The sequence below is a fragment of the Glossina fuscipes genome, unplaced genomic scaffold, assembly GCF_014805625.2.
Source record: "Glossina fuscipes isolate IAEA_lab_2018 unplaced genomic scaffold, Yale_Gfus_2 90, whole genome shotgun sequence".
NCBI lineage: Eukaryota > Metazoa > Arthropoda > Insecta > Diptera > Glossinidae > Glossina > Glossina fuscipes.
The window spans coordinates 1,514,704-1,529,737 of record NW_023998444.1 but is presented as its reverse complement, the minus strand read 5'-3'; the positions used below and the strand labels follow the sequence as shown (position 1 = coordinate 1,529,737).

The 15,034-nt window shown below is 31.6% G+C and overlaps 1 protein-coding gene and 1 long non-coding RNA gene across 20 annotated transcripts in view; both read right to left on the bottom strand.

The window, feature by feature from the left end:
- Positions 1-8,465: 8,465 nt before the first annotated feature.
- Positions 8,466-10,029, bottom strand: LOC119638489. Its single transcript, XR_005247443.1, has 2 exons — positions 9,901-10,029; positions 8,466-9,788 (listed from the first exon to the last, which is right to left on the bottom strand). It is a non-coding gene; the product is annotated as an uncharacterized LOC119638489 (long non-coding RNA).
- Positions 10,030-10,174: 145 nt separating this feature from the next.
- The window catches only part of LOC119638516 (bromodomain-containing protein DDB_G0280777), a 101,972-nt gene continuing 97,112 nt past the window's right edge, over positions 10,175-15,034 (bottom strand). For 11 of the 19 annotated variants that reach the window (XM_038035334.1, XM_038035335.1, XM_038035340.1 and 8 more), the window contains 4 exons: positions 12,748-13,284; positions 11,169-11,387; positions 10,978-11,103; positions 10,175-10,661 (listed from right to left, as the gene is read on the bottom strand). In XM_038035334.1, coding sequence (XP_037891262.1) covers positions 10,204-10,661; positions 10,978-11,103; positions 11,169-11,387; positions 12,748-13,284 — 1,340 coding nt within the window. In that variant the 3' untranslated portion in view covers positions 10,175-10,203. The remainder of the gene's footprint in view (positions 10,662-10,977; positions 11,104-11,168; positions 11,388-12,747; positions 13,285-15,034) is intronic. The other 8 variants (XM_038035352.1, XM_038035344.1, XM_038035353.1 and 5 more) reach the window with 4 other exon arrangements.

Here is a 15,034-nt window from a genome sequence, read left to right as displayed (position 1 = left end):
GTCTCGAACAAAGAACGCCGATGGTGGATATGGACGATACGCCTTAAGGCGATTACAACTTTTTACTCGTTGTGTTCTTAATTATCTCCCCTAAGAAAAACAAAAGCAAAAAGCATTTAAAAAAAAAAAACATTTATAAAAATATGTAAGAATTTTTTTAATTTTTTACTTTGCTTCATTACTTTTTCTGACTATTTTTTTAATTTTAACTTTAATAAACATTTAAAATTAACTGCTTATATAAAAAGACCCAAACAGTGATCTGTGATATAAAAGCAGTTGCCACTGATATCATCCCAAATGTCTATATAATAATAACACAATATGTAAAAAAGAAAAAAAAAATCATTTAAAGAGACAAATTTACGATGAGGAATTTTAATTCTAAATTTGATGTGGATTATGATAAAACATGTAAAAAAGAAACAATTATTAATATTTCCAAACTTTTTTTTGCTCTTAATTTTAAAATAAGAGAACAATTTTGAAAAATCTAAGTCAACAAATCCAACAATTAATTATTATACTATATGTATATATATATATATATATATTTTTTTTTTTTTTTTCAAAAATATAAATAAATAAATAAATTTTTCCTTACAAAACATTTTACCGGTAACCCAAATATACTTTGTGTTTTACTTAGTCCAAATTACAACCTGAATTCGGTTTCTGCGCAGTCCTCTCCAGTGAATTCTAAAGCGGGAGCAACAGTTTAAAACATCGTGGTCTCCCCTTTCCATTTTTTCCTAATCACTAACGTTTATCCAGTCGAAAAAGTCACATTAATTATTACTTGAGTAAGTTATAGTGTTTATAATAAAAATTTTTAATAAAAAATTAAATAATAAATTTGTAAAGAATTTGGTTAACAAATTTGAGAGAAAATATTTAACAAATTGTTAGCGCAACTGTGAAATTATGTGAAAGAATTTTAATTCCAAGACTTTAATATCAATCCCTTTTCCTTTAAACTTAATGCCTGCTAAATAGATGAAAATTGACAATTGCCAACTACTACGATTACTTGAATAGTAGTTTAGTTCCTTTTTCGCACACATATTATTACACTGGCCTTTGGTTTATAGCTACAAATAAGTTAATTAAACACCCTACAACGCCCTATAATTATGGTCCAACATAAGGCGTTATATAAGAAGTGGTCGAAAATGTGATTCGATCCGAACTTTTTTCAATAGCATTGGTCAATGGAAGAAACTCCGTCACTGTCAAGATATCCCAAAAATTGCGGTTTATAAATTAAAATCAAGAAAACAAAATGGAGAGACGGGACAGCTAAGCTTATTTCGGTTTAGAAAATGATTCTGAATTCACATTTTATTTTATTTCCCTTCCGTTATTTCATTTCAATTCAGCTACAATTAGGCTAAGCGAGGCATATAATAAGAGAATTGTATTATTTCTAAAGCCCATTAAAGAGGGACAAGACTGCAGACTACGTTCCTACAGTAACATGCCACTTTCCTATTTCTTCCAACATTTCAATCATTCTCTCCACGGAAACAAATTGCGATCTTGCAAACCACGATCTTCAAGACCACAACCCTGCGAACTATATTTCCACAACCAATCTAATGACCATCGATTTTATATTCTCCGCCCAAATCCATAAAATATTGACAGAAAGCAACACCTCTTTGGGACTCTGGGATTCTTTCGATCAAAGTTTCATGAAGCCAGGCATCGATACAGCTTTATTAAAAGCGAGTTCGATGTCTAAGTTAAGCTGAGGCTTATTGCAGTATTCTGCGTTCTACGTTCTGCAGTTTAAGTGGCTTGTTTAAGTATGTCATAGTGGGAAAGATCTTTCTCCAGTTTGATAGTTGTTTGGATTATTAAAATATTGATTGAGTACAATCCAGCCATGTTATGCAAATCTGATTACAGCCCAATGCAATAATTTGCAGCGTTGAAGGAGGAGTTTAGTTTTACATCATCTCCCTATATCAACACGTGGATCGACATTAGCATAGAACCCGAATGGCTCTCTTGCGGAACACCCAACATTACAGGGATCTCATTGGACCAAAAAAAGATGTGTAGCATCCTAAACGATCCGTTCTGAAGATGTGAATTCTATACATTTAATTAAGATAGGGAAAAAAAAATATTAAAATGTTTTAAATTTGAGAGAAACGCTTAAAACATAACCTAAGCCACAGTTTTTCCTCGTCTTTCACTCTGCATTTGCTTAACATGATAACACCTGCACTTTATCATCTTTGCAAAGTTTCGTTTGCGATAAGAACGTTGATTAGAAGACGTCAGCGTCCCCCCTGCATAAAATCATGGACGGAAGGAGAGCATAGATGGGGCAGAGTATGAAGTGGTCTAGGGCATAAGATTAGCTCCTCCGCTAAGTAAGCTTCGTCGATTTGTCTTCATAAGGACCTTGGTTCTGCAGTATAACTTTTTAATTTATTTTTAACTTAATTTTTTATTATTACCCTTATTGTTTATCTTCCTTTCTATTGTATTCTAGTTTTTAGAACAATTAGTATAAGATTTGCCGTTAAGATGCACTGAATTTGGCTGTAATATTCTTTAGTTGAATTTCATGTGTAAATGGGTAAAGTAAAATAAAATAAATAAATAAATAAATAAAATAAATAAAATAAATAATTGTCTTTGGGTTTATTGTGGGGTAAACACTGCACCCTTCCCCTTCCCCCAGCCGAACTTGCTAGCCTTTCAATAACATGTCCGTTTGTAGCCTCCGACCTTGTGACCTTTCGGTTAGATGTACAATTTTTGTTACACAAAACAGCGGGCTCTCAGATCGCTGACAAGATATGTTACAATCATTATACTCACTGCTTCTTCCATATCAATAATTTTGCAGTGTCGAGAAATCCGTTACCAAAAGATTTAGGAATGAAATAAAACTACATTTATAGAATTTTTTTTTTGTTTTGTTTTATATACTGAAACGTTTATACGCACTTTATTTAGATACTGTTTTTTTTTTTTATTTTTATTTAGTTTTTATATATGTTTTATATAATTTTAATTATTTCAGTAATTTTTTTTTCACGTGTATACTTTTTTTGAATTGTTGAGGTTTGTTTTTTAGTTTATGTTTTTTTTTTTTTTATTATTATATTTCACTACTTATCTGCAGTTAAAGAAGCCTTTAAGTCGGTTTAAAAGGCTATTACCAAAAAAAAAAAAAAAAAAAAAAAAATGATTATTTTTTTGGCCTATTATTGACTTTGACTTTTTTATTTTTAATTTTATTATTATTTTTATTCATTTATTTATTTTACTTTTTCATAGATTTCTCTTTAAAAAAAAACTGAAAGCTCACTATTTAATTAAATTCATGAAGTTTTTAATTAAAGGGAGTGTGTTTCTGCTTACTGTACTAAGTTCACATGGAATAAAAGTTCTGGTTTTTTTTTCTTCTTCTTTCTCTTTTACTTTTCTTTTATTGTATTACGTACTTAAAAGGATTTTGAGATTTTCTTTTTTCTTTTCTGTTGTTGTTGTTCTTGTTTTTCTTGACATATGAATGAGAAGCTGTTGTTAATGGGAATTTACTCTTTAGCCTTTTATTTTCATTTATTTTTTGATATTCCATTAATGTTTTAGTTTTGTGGATTTACTAATAATTGTTACTTCAAAAAAAATATTTTCTTCTTTTTTTTTTAATTATTTCTTAATTATTAAGCTAAAGTTTACATCAAAATTGAGTTTTCTTATATGGGGTTCTTTTTATTTATTTATTTTTTTTTATTATTTTTATTTCTGTACTGATCACCGAGGGATGGGCTTGTTAGTCAAGTTCACGATTGGTAAGATTTGAATCAAGTTAGAGATCAAATTAATGGTCTATGTTGGCTTGATTAAGTCGAGATCGTAAGTAAGTTCGCTTGTAAGCGTTTGTAAATTCCTCTCATCTTATTGTTAATGCCTTTCCTAAATTTGTCTATATATTAATACATTTGTCTGTGAGTCTGTCTGTTCGTCTGTTCTCTCAATTATGACTCTTCTTTACCTTTTTTCTTCCATGCAGTTGTCTTTCCGTCCATCAATTTGTTTCTTCTGTCCGTGTATTCTTCTATTCTTCCCTTCCCCTTTCCGCCGTATTCGGTGAACCTTTGCCACTTTTGTTTATTCGTTATTCCCTTCATGTATTCCTTTTTCACCACATTTGCTTTCTCATTATTCCTTAATCCTTCTTTTCGACGGCTCATACATCTTTGCTTCTATTTGTCCGTCACTGCGCCCGGTTTCACGTGCCTTTTCATTACCTGAGTGCATCCATTCCTTGTTCGCTGCGTCGGGGCATTCTTTTCTTCCTTCGCTCATTTTCCTATTACCCATTCGCCTTTTCGTTCGCTCGCATTTCTTTCTTCTCTCTCACGCTTTGCTGCGTTTATTTTTCTCTAGATTGCTCATCGCAATCATTGCTGTACGCAGCCTTCTCTACTTCTTATTCACTTATCTTTTTATCCACTCCCATTTGTTTCCTTTTGCGTACGTTTTGCGGCATTTATTTTCCTTTCCCCACATTGCTTTATTTCCGTTATGTGCATTTCGCCCTTCCTACTACCGCTGCTCCTTCCCTTGTCTATTAATTCTTTTCTTTCTTCACTCATCCTTCTCTTTATTTAATCTTCGTTTCTTCTGGTTGTTCACGCTCCGTTTTCTCTGCAGCTGCTTGTTTCTTCTTCCCTTTACTCATTCTTTCCTTTACTCATTGTTCATTTCCTCCGGCTGCTTTTCTCGTCTTCATATTTAGTAGCGTTCGTTTTTTCCCTATCTTATCATCAGGTATCTGCAGTATTCTTTACTTTCATTCGTTTTTTGTTGCATCCGCCCGCTTATCATCTTATTCACCCGCCCTTTATTTTTTCGTTCGCTCGCTCATTCTTCTAATTCTCTGCGCATTTTTCGCTCCATTGCTACTCGTCAGTTTATCTCTTTCAATTTGTTTGCCCACAAGTTCCCGTGTCTATCTATCTTTCCAAATCGTGCTATTTCTTCGTTTGCAAGTCTTCTTATCAGTTTTTTCGTCCATCCGTCTTATCTTTCAAACGTCTCGTTTCCGTCCGGTTGTCTCTCTGTCAATCCGCTCTCGTTAGAAAATCTAAATAAAACGCAAATGTTTTCCTGGTCAATTTCCGTAGACTTTCAAAAGGTTGTCTTGCATATAAACTGAGCGCAATGGAAATTTTCCTTAAGGTGACAAGTGTTAATCATTCATCCTAAGACGAACATAACTTTATTTTTTATTATTATTTTTATTATTATTATTTTATAAATGAATTTATTAGAATTCCTAATTGTTTATTTGTTGTTGATTTCATTATTCGCTTTAAATTAAATAGATACGTGTGCTGAAGAGAGTTTAAATCTTGAGTGAAGAGTTTGTGGATTTTTGTTTTGTATTTTCTTTTTTTGTTGTTGTTTTTGTTATTTTTTTTTTATTTATAAAATTTAATTTTTAACGGGCTCTCTAACTAAAGTTTGGTTTTTATTATTCTTTTCTTTTTTTTTTGCTTTCACTTAGTTTTGAAGATGTCATTAAGTTGTAGGTTAAGTGTGTGTTGTTTAAAATTCTTTAATAAGTGTGTTCAGTAAATGGTTTTGTGTTGAAGTTTAAATATTCAGTTTATGCTTTGTTTTATTTTTATATACGTATAGTTTTAATGAGTTATAATATTTTTTTTCAATTTTTTTTTTTTTTTTTTTTATTCAATTAGTTTTTCTTGTAAATATATATTAATAACTAATTATAAATTCATCTTTTAACTCAACAGTAGTTTATTATTGCTGTTGTTGTTGTTGTTGTTGTTGCTGTCATTTACTAAACAATAACATTATGTATCAAGCAACTTAAACAATAGCAGGAGTTTACCCATTTTCATTATATTTATCTTTTGGAATTGATTGTAGCAATAAACAAAAAAAATTAAGAAACAAAAAAAAATAAAAAAACAATTGAAACGGCTTTAGCCGTACTTGGTACACTCTTCACTTTAAAAAATGAAAAATATTTTCTTCGAAAACAACGCAGATCCAATCTGTAAATTCCTGTCAATTCTTGGAAGTGTATTTATTAAGTCTGGAAGGGATGTGAGAAAATTGAAAGCTTTATATTTTTGTTAAGAAAAGTTCAGCTGAGACTACAAAGTCCATCTTCAAGGAAATAGATTGAATTATATTGAGATCTATTAAAGGTTTAAAATACTTCTATGCATTGAATTTTTGTCTTGAGGACGATTTACGTGTGCGTACGTCCATCCGTCTCGAGTAAAAGCAACACGGGAAGTGATCTTCATCATGGGTTGAAGTTTATCCCAATTGTGCATCACTGTTTAGACCTGGCTCCTTTTGATTAGCGCCTGTTCAGGTCGAGGAAATGAGTCGGTATTATTATTGGAAAGGGAGAATAACGTTTGTTTTTGAAATGATTAAAGTAATGGCGTAAGCGTTGATTATTGTACTCGATTGAGTCCACGTATGTGCAAACGTTTCGGGTAAAACAAGATAATATTTTCACATTTTATAAGGTGAACTCAATGAGAATAAAAAAGTCTAGACCGGAACAGGAATGTACTTAACTTTCACGATCATGTCGACATGTATGGAGGACATCTTTTTAACAGAAAATTATATTCGACTCTGGTCGCATATTATATACCAAGCACCATTTACAAAAAAAAAAAGTAAACTCTCCCTATTTTATAAAGTGCGGGCGTAGTCAATTGTTTTCCATTCTAATCATGTACTATAGAATTACCCGTAGAATATTTATGCAGGACGTGGACAGATGGACAGAAAGACATGGTCAGTCAGATAGAAGAATGGATGGAAAAGATGGCAGACAAATGCACAGGCGAATGGATTGACAGGCGTACATAATTACCAGCGGATAGATGGACAGCCGGAGAGATCGACAGACGGCTAGATGGACTGACGGACAAATGAGCAAATGGACAATGGGGCAAGCAAGCAGGCGGAAAGACTGACGGGCGGACATATTTAGATAAATTTATAATTCGATACTGATCAAGAATATATATATGCGCTGTGGAGTCACTAAAGTTTCCAGTTGGGTGTTGCAAGCAAGTTGTTTTAATATTTTGCAAAAAAAAAAAAATATATATATAAAAAACGGTATTCAGTTTATTTTGAAACATCCTTTTTATGTGTAAAAGCTTGGCAATGGCTTGAACAAGATCTTTAACGATAAAGTCAAGTGAAAAGCATATAAGCAATGCTAACAAATCTTTAATATATATATTTTGTTATATGTATATGTTTAAGGTATATAGCGCAACATTTATTTGTAAAGAAAAACAAAAAAGAAGAAGAAAATAGACAAAAGAAAAACGATCTGCTAAATATATATTCAAAATCTAAATATATATATATGTATATATATATATATTCTTTTTCGGTTTTTTCCTGTTTTGTTTTTTTATTTTTTTTTTTTTGGTTTTCCTTGAACTAGGTTTCAATTGTCTTTTCTTTAACATGCATTTTGCTTAACTTAATAATTCTGATTACGGTATTAATGATAAATATCCGATAATACTTTTTTGTTTACTTATTTTTCCTTTTCTTCCTCTACTTCTTCTTCTTCTTCTTGATCTGTTCGCTTGCTTGCTTGCGAATTGGCGGTTATATGCATTCAAACTTTAAGTTTTGAAATAATATTTTTCTTCTTTTTTTTTGTATTTTATTATTATTATTATTATTTTGATATACGTTGCAGTAAATTGTTTTAAGGCTAACTAAGGGTGTCGGTCACATACATATAAGTTTGGTTTTTTGTTTTGTTGTCTTGAAGCACTTAATATTGCGTATAACAAATGTTTGGCGCAAACAAAAAAAAAAAACTATATTGAAAATAAAAAATCGTTACAAAAAGTTTTAAAAACATGAGAAAATTTCTTTCTTTTTAAGTTTTGTTTTGTTTGGTTTTATTTGTTTTTTTTTTTTTTTATTATTATTTTGTTTAATTTTCTATTTTCTAATTATTAAAAAAATCTTCTTCTCTTATTTAAATAATTTTTAAACATACGAGTCTCATTTTTAAGAATTTATGTCTCTTTTTTTTGGTTTTATCAATAATATATTTTTATGTTTTTATTATCATTATTATTATTATTATTATATTTATTTTTCTTGAGTGTAAAATCTGACGGAAACTCTATATGTTTAGCTAATGCTTTCTGTCTTTTCATTTTTTGATGGCCTAAATTATTGTTATTAATTGTTTGTTTTTATTTTTATTTATTTTTTTTTAGGTTTTTGTAGAGTAGAATTGTTGTTGCTTTTCTTGTTGTAAAATATATGTATGTGTAAATTTTCTTAACTCTGGACGGGTCTTCGTGTCTCGTAGATTGTGTGGCTGTTGTCAATATGTGAACTCGTATGTCATTCATTTTCTTTCTTTTGTTTTTCATTTCTTTTCGTTTTTCTTTTTCTTTTTTTTTTTTGCTTTTCTCCTCTATTTGCTCTGCTTCCCAAGCATTTTCAAAAGTTCTTTCAAGCTCAACCTAAGTTGGTTTCTATTCGATTTGTTTCGCTTAAGAATCGTTTTCTACACAATAAGAAGCTTTCCTTGGAAACTTTCTAAAGCTTCCTAGAATTTGTTTTTGATTCCCTATCTTAAGCTATTTAAGCATTTTTTTTTTTTTTGCCTTGCGTAAAACCTATCTTGTTCTTAAAGCTTTATCTTTTCACCCTTTCTTTCCAAAACTATGTAGAGCTTCTCTAAACATCTTTCTTTAAGGTGTTGTAGGGAAATAATTTCCTTATTCCTCGTAAAAGATTTATTTCCCCTTTTTTAACTAATATGCTCTGTTGGCTTTTAAAACTTTTTATAGCTTTTAGGCCTTCACAAGCTTTTTGTAGATTAACATTTTTCACCTAAGTGATGTTAAGTGAAAAAATATTTTAGCTTTTAATGGATTTTTCTTTTCACTTGAAAAGAGCTTTAAGAGCTTTGTGCCATGTTTTATTTACTCAACAAGCTAGCTTGGGTTAATGGAATTTGAAGGCTTTTTATAGATATCCATTCTTCACCTAAATAGTTTTTAGTTAAAAGCCTTCAAAAGCTTATATAATTGTCCATTTTTCACCTAATAATAAGCAAGCATTCAAGGCTTTTACAAGTTTTTTATAATCTTTTTTGTTCTTCATATAAGTGATCTTAGGTTTAAAAAAGCCTTTAAAAGCTATCTTGAGTTAAAGGCCTTTAAAAGCTCTTTATTGATTTTCAGTTGTCACTGAAATCCGTCGAGGTTTAAAGTGGCTTGAAATGGCTTTTCATAAATTTTCATGTTTTACTTAACAAGTTGCTTTGTGTTAAAGGCTTTCAAAAGCTTTTTATAGATTTCAATTTTTTCGCTTAAGTTGAAAGACTGTAAAAATCGTTTTTAACATTTCCATTTTTCACTTAACAAGCTATCTTGGGGTTAAAGGTCTTTAAAAGCTTTTTGCAGCTTTCCATTTTTCATTTGACAATCTTTGTTAGGTTTAAAGCTTTTAAAAATTTTTCATAACATTCCCTAAGTTCGAAATAAGTATTCTTTCTTGGAGGTTTAACTTGAGGTCGTTCTCGATGAAGCCTTTCCTATCTTCTTACATAGCAAGCTTTTCTTAATCTTAAGCTTTTAAAAGGATTTTACAGCATTTCTAATATGAATTTGATGATTTCCTTAAATGAATTTATGTTTATATATGTTTATGCATGACAATGTGTTGTAATTAGTAGTCGTCTTCGATCATTGAGGTGGTGTGGGATACTTCAAGATGATAAAAGGAAAGAATAAAAAAAGAAAAATGTAAAAATTAAAAAAAAAGAACAGAAAACATTATTGACAGACTAAGTCATAAGCTAACATAAGATTAACATACCTCTTCTTTTAAATGTTCTGCAGAGTCTTCATTATCGAAAGTTAAAGTGGTTTTGTGTTTAACATAAAAATCTCTTATGTCTTCTTTTTTGTTTTTTCCTTTTTTTTTTTTTGGTTTTGGTTTTTCAAATACATATATATACCATTCTTGTGTTCTGCTTTTATTTATTTTTTTTAATTTTAATTATTCGTAGGCTGCATTTTGTGTTTTTTTAAAGGCTTGATTATAAATTGTAAAATATTTTTGAATGTTATTGGTTTTTTTTATTTGTGGATGTTGTTGTTGTTCTTTTTAATAGTAAATTTAAACACTCTCCTCTTTAACGTTGTTACCACCCCAGAAACGATCAAAACGATCACGAGCCTTTTCCAAAACATCGGTTGCCGTAGTGCGAGCAGTTGATGGTGTTGTTGTTGAATTTGATGATGATGAGAGATTACCACCGCCTGTTACGCTGGTTATGGAAGCAGCACTAGTAGCCATTACCACATCTATATCAAATAAAGGATCTTCTAATACTCTTATAGTAGTACCAGGCAATGGTTTAGTATTTAATTTATTATTGGTGTTATTGTTTCCATTATTATTACTATTACTATTTATATTATTATTGTTACTATTATGATTGTTGTTATAATTATTGTTGTTGTTGTTGGTGTGGTTGTTATTAAAAGATTTTTGATTTTTGCTTAGACTAGATGTGGGACTAGAACTGCTCAACAACGATGCTTTGGTATCGGTAGAATGAGCATTTTTCCAAGCTGTTGTTACGCGTGAATATGAGGAAAAGTTTACGAAGAAAATGTGTGTTATACGTAAAGTGCTTTTTGGGATTGTTTTTTTTTTTTTTTTTTTTTTTTATTTTTTTTTTTTTTTTTTTTTTATAGGTTTAGTTTGTGGTATTTTAAGCTTTGACTGATTGACTGAATTGATAGTTTTCTTTTCTTTTTTTTTTTAACAAATGATGATGAATAGCGAATTATTTGATAAGCGTTTTTTTTTTTTTGGATTATTTTTTTTTTTTTTTGTCTTATTAGATATGGATGTTTCGAAGTAGAAGCGTGCTTTAAAGCTTACCGTCCATTTTGACTTGTTCAGTCAATTCGGGTGGAGCCGATTGTGGTGGTGGTGGTGGTTTTTCGACCGGAGTCGAAGCCTTTATCTCGCTCTGAGGCCGACTGTAATTTTCACCTAAAAATCGAACTTTTTTTGTAAATGATTTCATTATATAACTCAAATGCGATATTTTCGGTTAAATGCAAACTGACCTTCTTTAACATTTTGCGTAACGGTAAATGTTTTCCCTGTATCCAATGGTACGGTCCAATTAACCGGATCGGGTGAACGCATTATAATTTGTTCGGGCGATTTGACGCGTGTAGGTTCGGGCGGCGATTTAACCAAAGGCTCTTCTGGTACCTCAGGGACCGGTTGTGGACTACAACTGGACACAGATATGGCAGTGTCACGGCCATCTTCACCATCATCTATATCGTAATAAAGTAAAAAATAAAAAAAAAAATATTTTTTTTTTCTCAATATATTTTTTTAAAATCGCCCTCTTTTAAACTTGATATAGAGTAAAAATCAAAAAAAGAAGCTTGTTGTGGTAAAAATTTCGTATATATATATTTTTTTTAATGTAAAGAAACTGAAATCCAAACACTTTATTTGGTTAGTTCAACCAAAACGATAAAATAAATAAAAAACAAAAAAAATTTCTTGTAAACCTGTTAAGAAAGATAAAAAAAAAAACAAAAAACATAACTTAATATTAAAGATTTTAACAGAAAATTTAATTAAAAGAGAAAAGCTTTCTTTTTCCAGAGAAAAAACCATTTTTGAAGCGTTTTTTGCAACAACAACATTAATAATAATAGTAATAATGAAAAATTAAAAAAAAAACATGCTTTCGAATGTTAACAAGAAGGTAAAGCTTTTCCACAACAAATCAACAACAATAACAACAACAAGAATAACAACAAAGCTTAGGCAATAAAACAATTAGTTAAAAATATTACGGAGAGAGAGAGAGTGAGAAAAAGAGGAAGAGCGATAGCAGGCACAGAGGCGTATAGAGAGGCAGACATAGAAAGACAGAGACAGATAGATAGGGAGCTAGTGAGAGAGAGAGTGAGAGTGAGAGAGAGAGAAAGAGAGAGAGAGAGAGAGAGAGAGAGATAGATTCGTCAAGTAATAGTGATTTAAGCGCAATGTTTTCATGTTGCGTAAAGTTTACTTTTGTAAGGATTTGTGGTTACTGTGGATCCCAAGGGCAGGTTTATATACTAGGCAACAGAAAAAACACACACAACTACTATAGTTAGTTGACAAAGAGACCGCCGTGTACGTGTACACACCAAACTTTTCTCCATTCATTAGAAATTCTCTTTTTTTACTGCATATTTACACTGAACTTAACATCACTGCACTACAACATAAGACAAAAAAAACATGAATAGAAAAATTTTGATTTAAATTTTTTTTTCTTTTTTTTTTACGATTATATTAATTAGAGCTAAATTATTTTCATATTATTGTACAACTAAAGCTAAACGACAAACATTAATGTACTTTTAATGTACAAACACTAGGAAAAAAAAAAACAAAAAAAACAAAAAACATTTTAGTTGTTTTTGTACAAGTGTAAGTGTAGCCATAAAAGTTGTAAATAGTGTAAAGACACTTGATTTGTGGTTAAATTTTTTTTTTAGTTTGGTTTGGTTTTTTTTTTTTTGGCAGAGAGAAAACAAAAGTATAATAAATTTACTTAAATTCATTCCTTTAGGCAATCAATGGTTTTTATTTTTGTTTTTGTTGACCTTACGACCTTATCGCTCTACTCACTTTCAGCCAATTTTTTATCACGACCTGGTACCGGTAAACGATTCAAAGCCAATGTTTTGCCAACATCACCACCGATTTTATGACCGCCAATCTCATCATTCATAACCAGCGTCGATGGCGGCGCAATTTTACGCATACCGTCGGTCTGAATAACACTCATTGAACTCATTGCCGAAGTTTTTGGCGGCGTTTTAATTATTTTCATACCGTGTTGCAGTAGCAGCGGTGGTGGTGGTGCTGGTGGTGGTAGTGGTGGTAGTAGTAGTGGTTGCGTAACAATACTGCCATTACTGGCTTCATGGCTATTATTATTATTATTATTAATTAAGTTACGTTTGTCTTTGTCACTTTTACGCATTTGCGAAGATTGTGGCGATTTGCTTAGTGATGTTGATGTTAATGATTGATTTGCATGAAGTTGAGAATTTTCGATATTAGCAGCAGCGACAGCATTTGCATGAGCTCTACTACCACTAGGAGGAGGAGGAGGTAATGAACTACTTTTCGTACGTATATGTAATGTAGTGGAAAGGGTAGCTGTTTACAATATATAAAAAAAAAAAACAAAACAAACGTATATATATATGTATAAAACAAATAAATAAATAAAGAGAAGAAATAAAACAAAAAACAAAATAGAGAAAAAAAATTGAAATTCAAAAAAGCACATTATGTTAATTAAACGAAATGAAAAGAAGAAAGAAAAGAAAATAAGAAAAGATAATATGAATGAAATCACATTGAACTTTGCTTTCAAAAAAGATCTATTCTTAAATTCGTACAATTTTCAAGTTCAAATTCAAATTCGGAAAATTCTTCAATTATTTATATGTGTATACATATACCTCTATATTTATGTCTATAAAAGGCATATGACAACTCTAAAGCATTTTTCTACTACATTCAAAGCAAAGAGCTTTCAAGCTGTCGATTAAGCGACGGTCTTTCCTTTCGAATCAGCGAGAATGAGATTTTAAAAAAATCTTTTCTTTTTAGCTTGAAAATTTTTCCTTAGGGTTTAATGTAAGTAAAAAGGAAAAGAAGTTTTCAAACCTGTAGTGAGCGGTCTTTATTCACTACCAAAGTTTTCTATAGAAACATTAACTAATTAGCAGGAAAAAAAAAAACCATAAATTGTATAAATTCTAACGAATCCAAATATTCCACCAGAGGGAGTAATGCAATGAGTTAGTTCTTATTTAATTTTCAAATTATTTCAAACTATTTGTTTTTGTTTTTTTATTATTTGTTACCCACCACCTCCAACAATCACATTAGATTTGTAACCTAGTCCGTTAAATTCGATCAATTCGATTGCCTCCCCATAATGGCAGATAAATGATCATCTCTGATAGGCTTTTTCTTACTCCTTACCTGTCAACGCTTTTACGGCAAAACATCTGGTATAAGCCCAAAATTGATCTACTAATCTTATACCACCATAATATCTCCCATTCCAACCTATGCCGCTTCGGCTTTGCGAAGCAAAAAACGACGGGGACGACATCTCACGTGCGTTGGCATTACCGGGACGACGAGATCGGGCCCCTTGAATGCCCTAGAGGCGCTGCTGGGACCCACTTCTCATTTTATTGCCACAGAAGCTTGCTAAGTGCACTGCTCGACATTGGAAATAGCCAAACTGGGGCTGAGTTTTGTGGCCCGAATCGCCACAAGCCCATAACAACGGGACATACTCCCTTCATATTCCAAGCAAAAGTCTACCCAATTACCGCCTCTATTTCTGACTGCTTAAGAAGGCAGTGCAGGAGACAACGGATCTGCATATACTCCGACAGCGAAGCCGCCTTAAAGTGTATAAGGAAGCGCATGATAACATCCAGGCTTGCGTTGGAGTGCCTTCAAGCACTGAGTGAACTAGGCAGGCACAACGATGTACACCTGGCCTGGCAATTTGGGTGCTGAGGGCAACATAAGGGCTGACTGCCTGGCTAACTGGGGAGCTGGAGGGGACAAGGACCGTTCTTTGGCGTACAAATATTAATAGACTGCAGAACAATGACAGGCGATAAGATTGGTCAGATGTTCCGGTAGGCCACACGAATTACCGGAACTAAGAAGAAGCGACCTGCAATTAGTCACCGGCTTCATGGGTATGTTTGATATCGCTTCATGCAGATTCTGCCAGCGGCAAAGTGAAACGTTCTAGGTGAATGTCAGGCCATCTGCAGATTCAGATACTAAGTGTTTGGTGAACATTTTACTACGCCGGACTCGGTATGGTTCTCCGATCCGAAGAAAGTGACGGGATTCATAAAAATGCAAA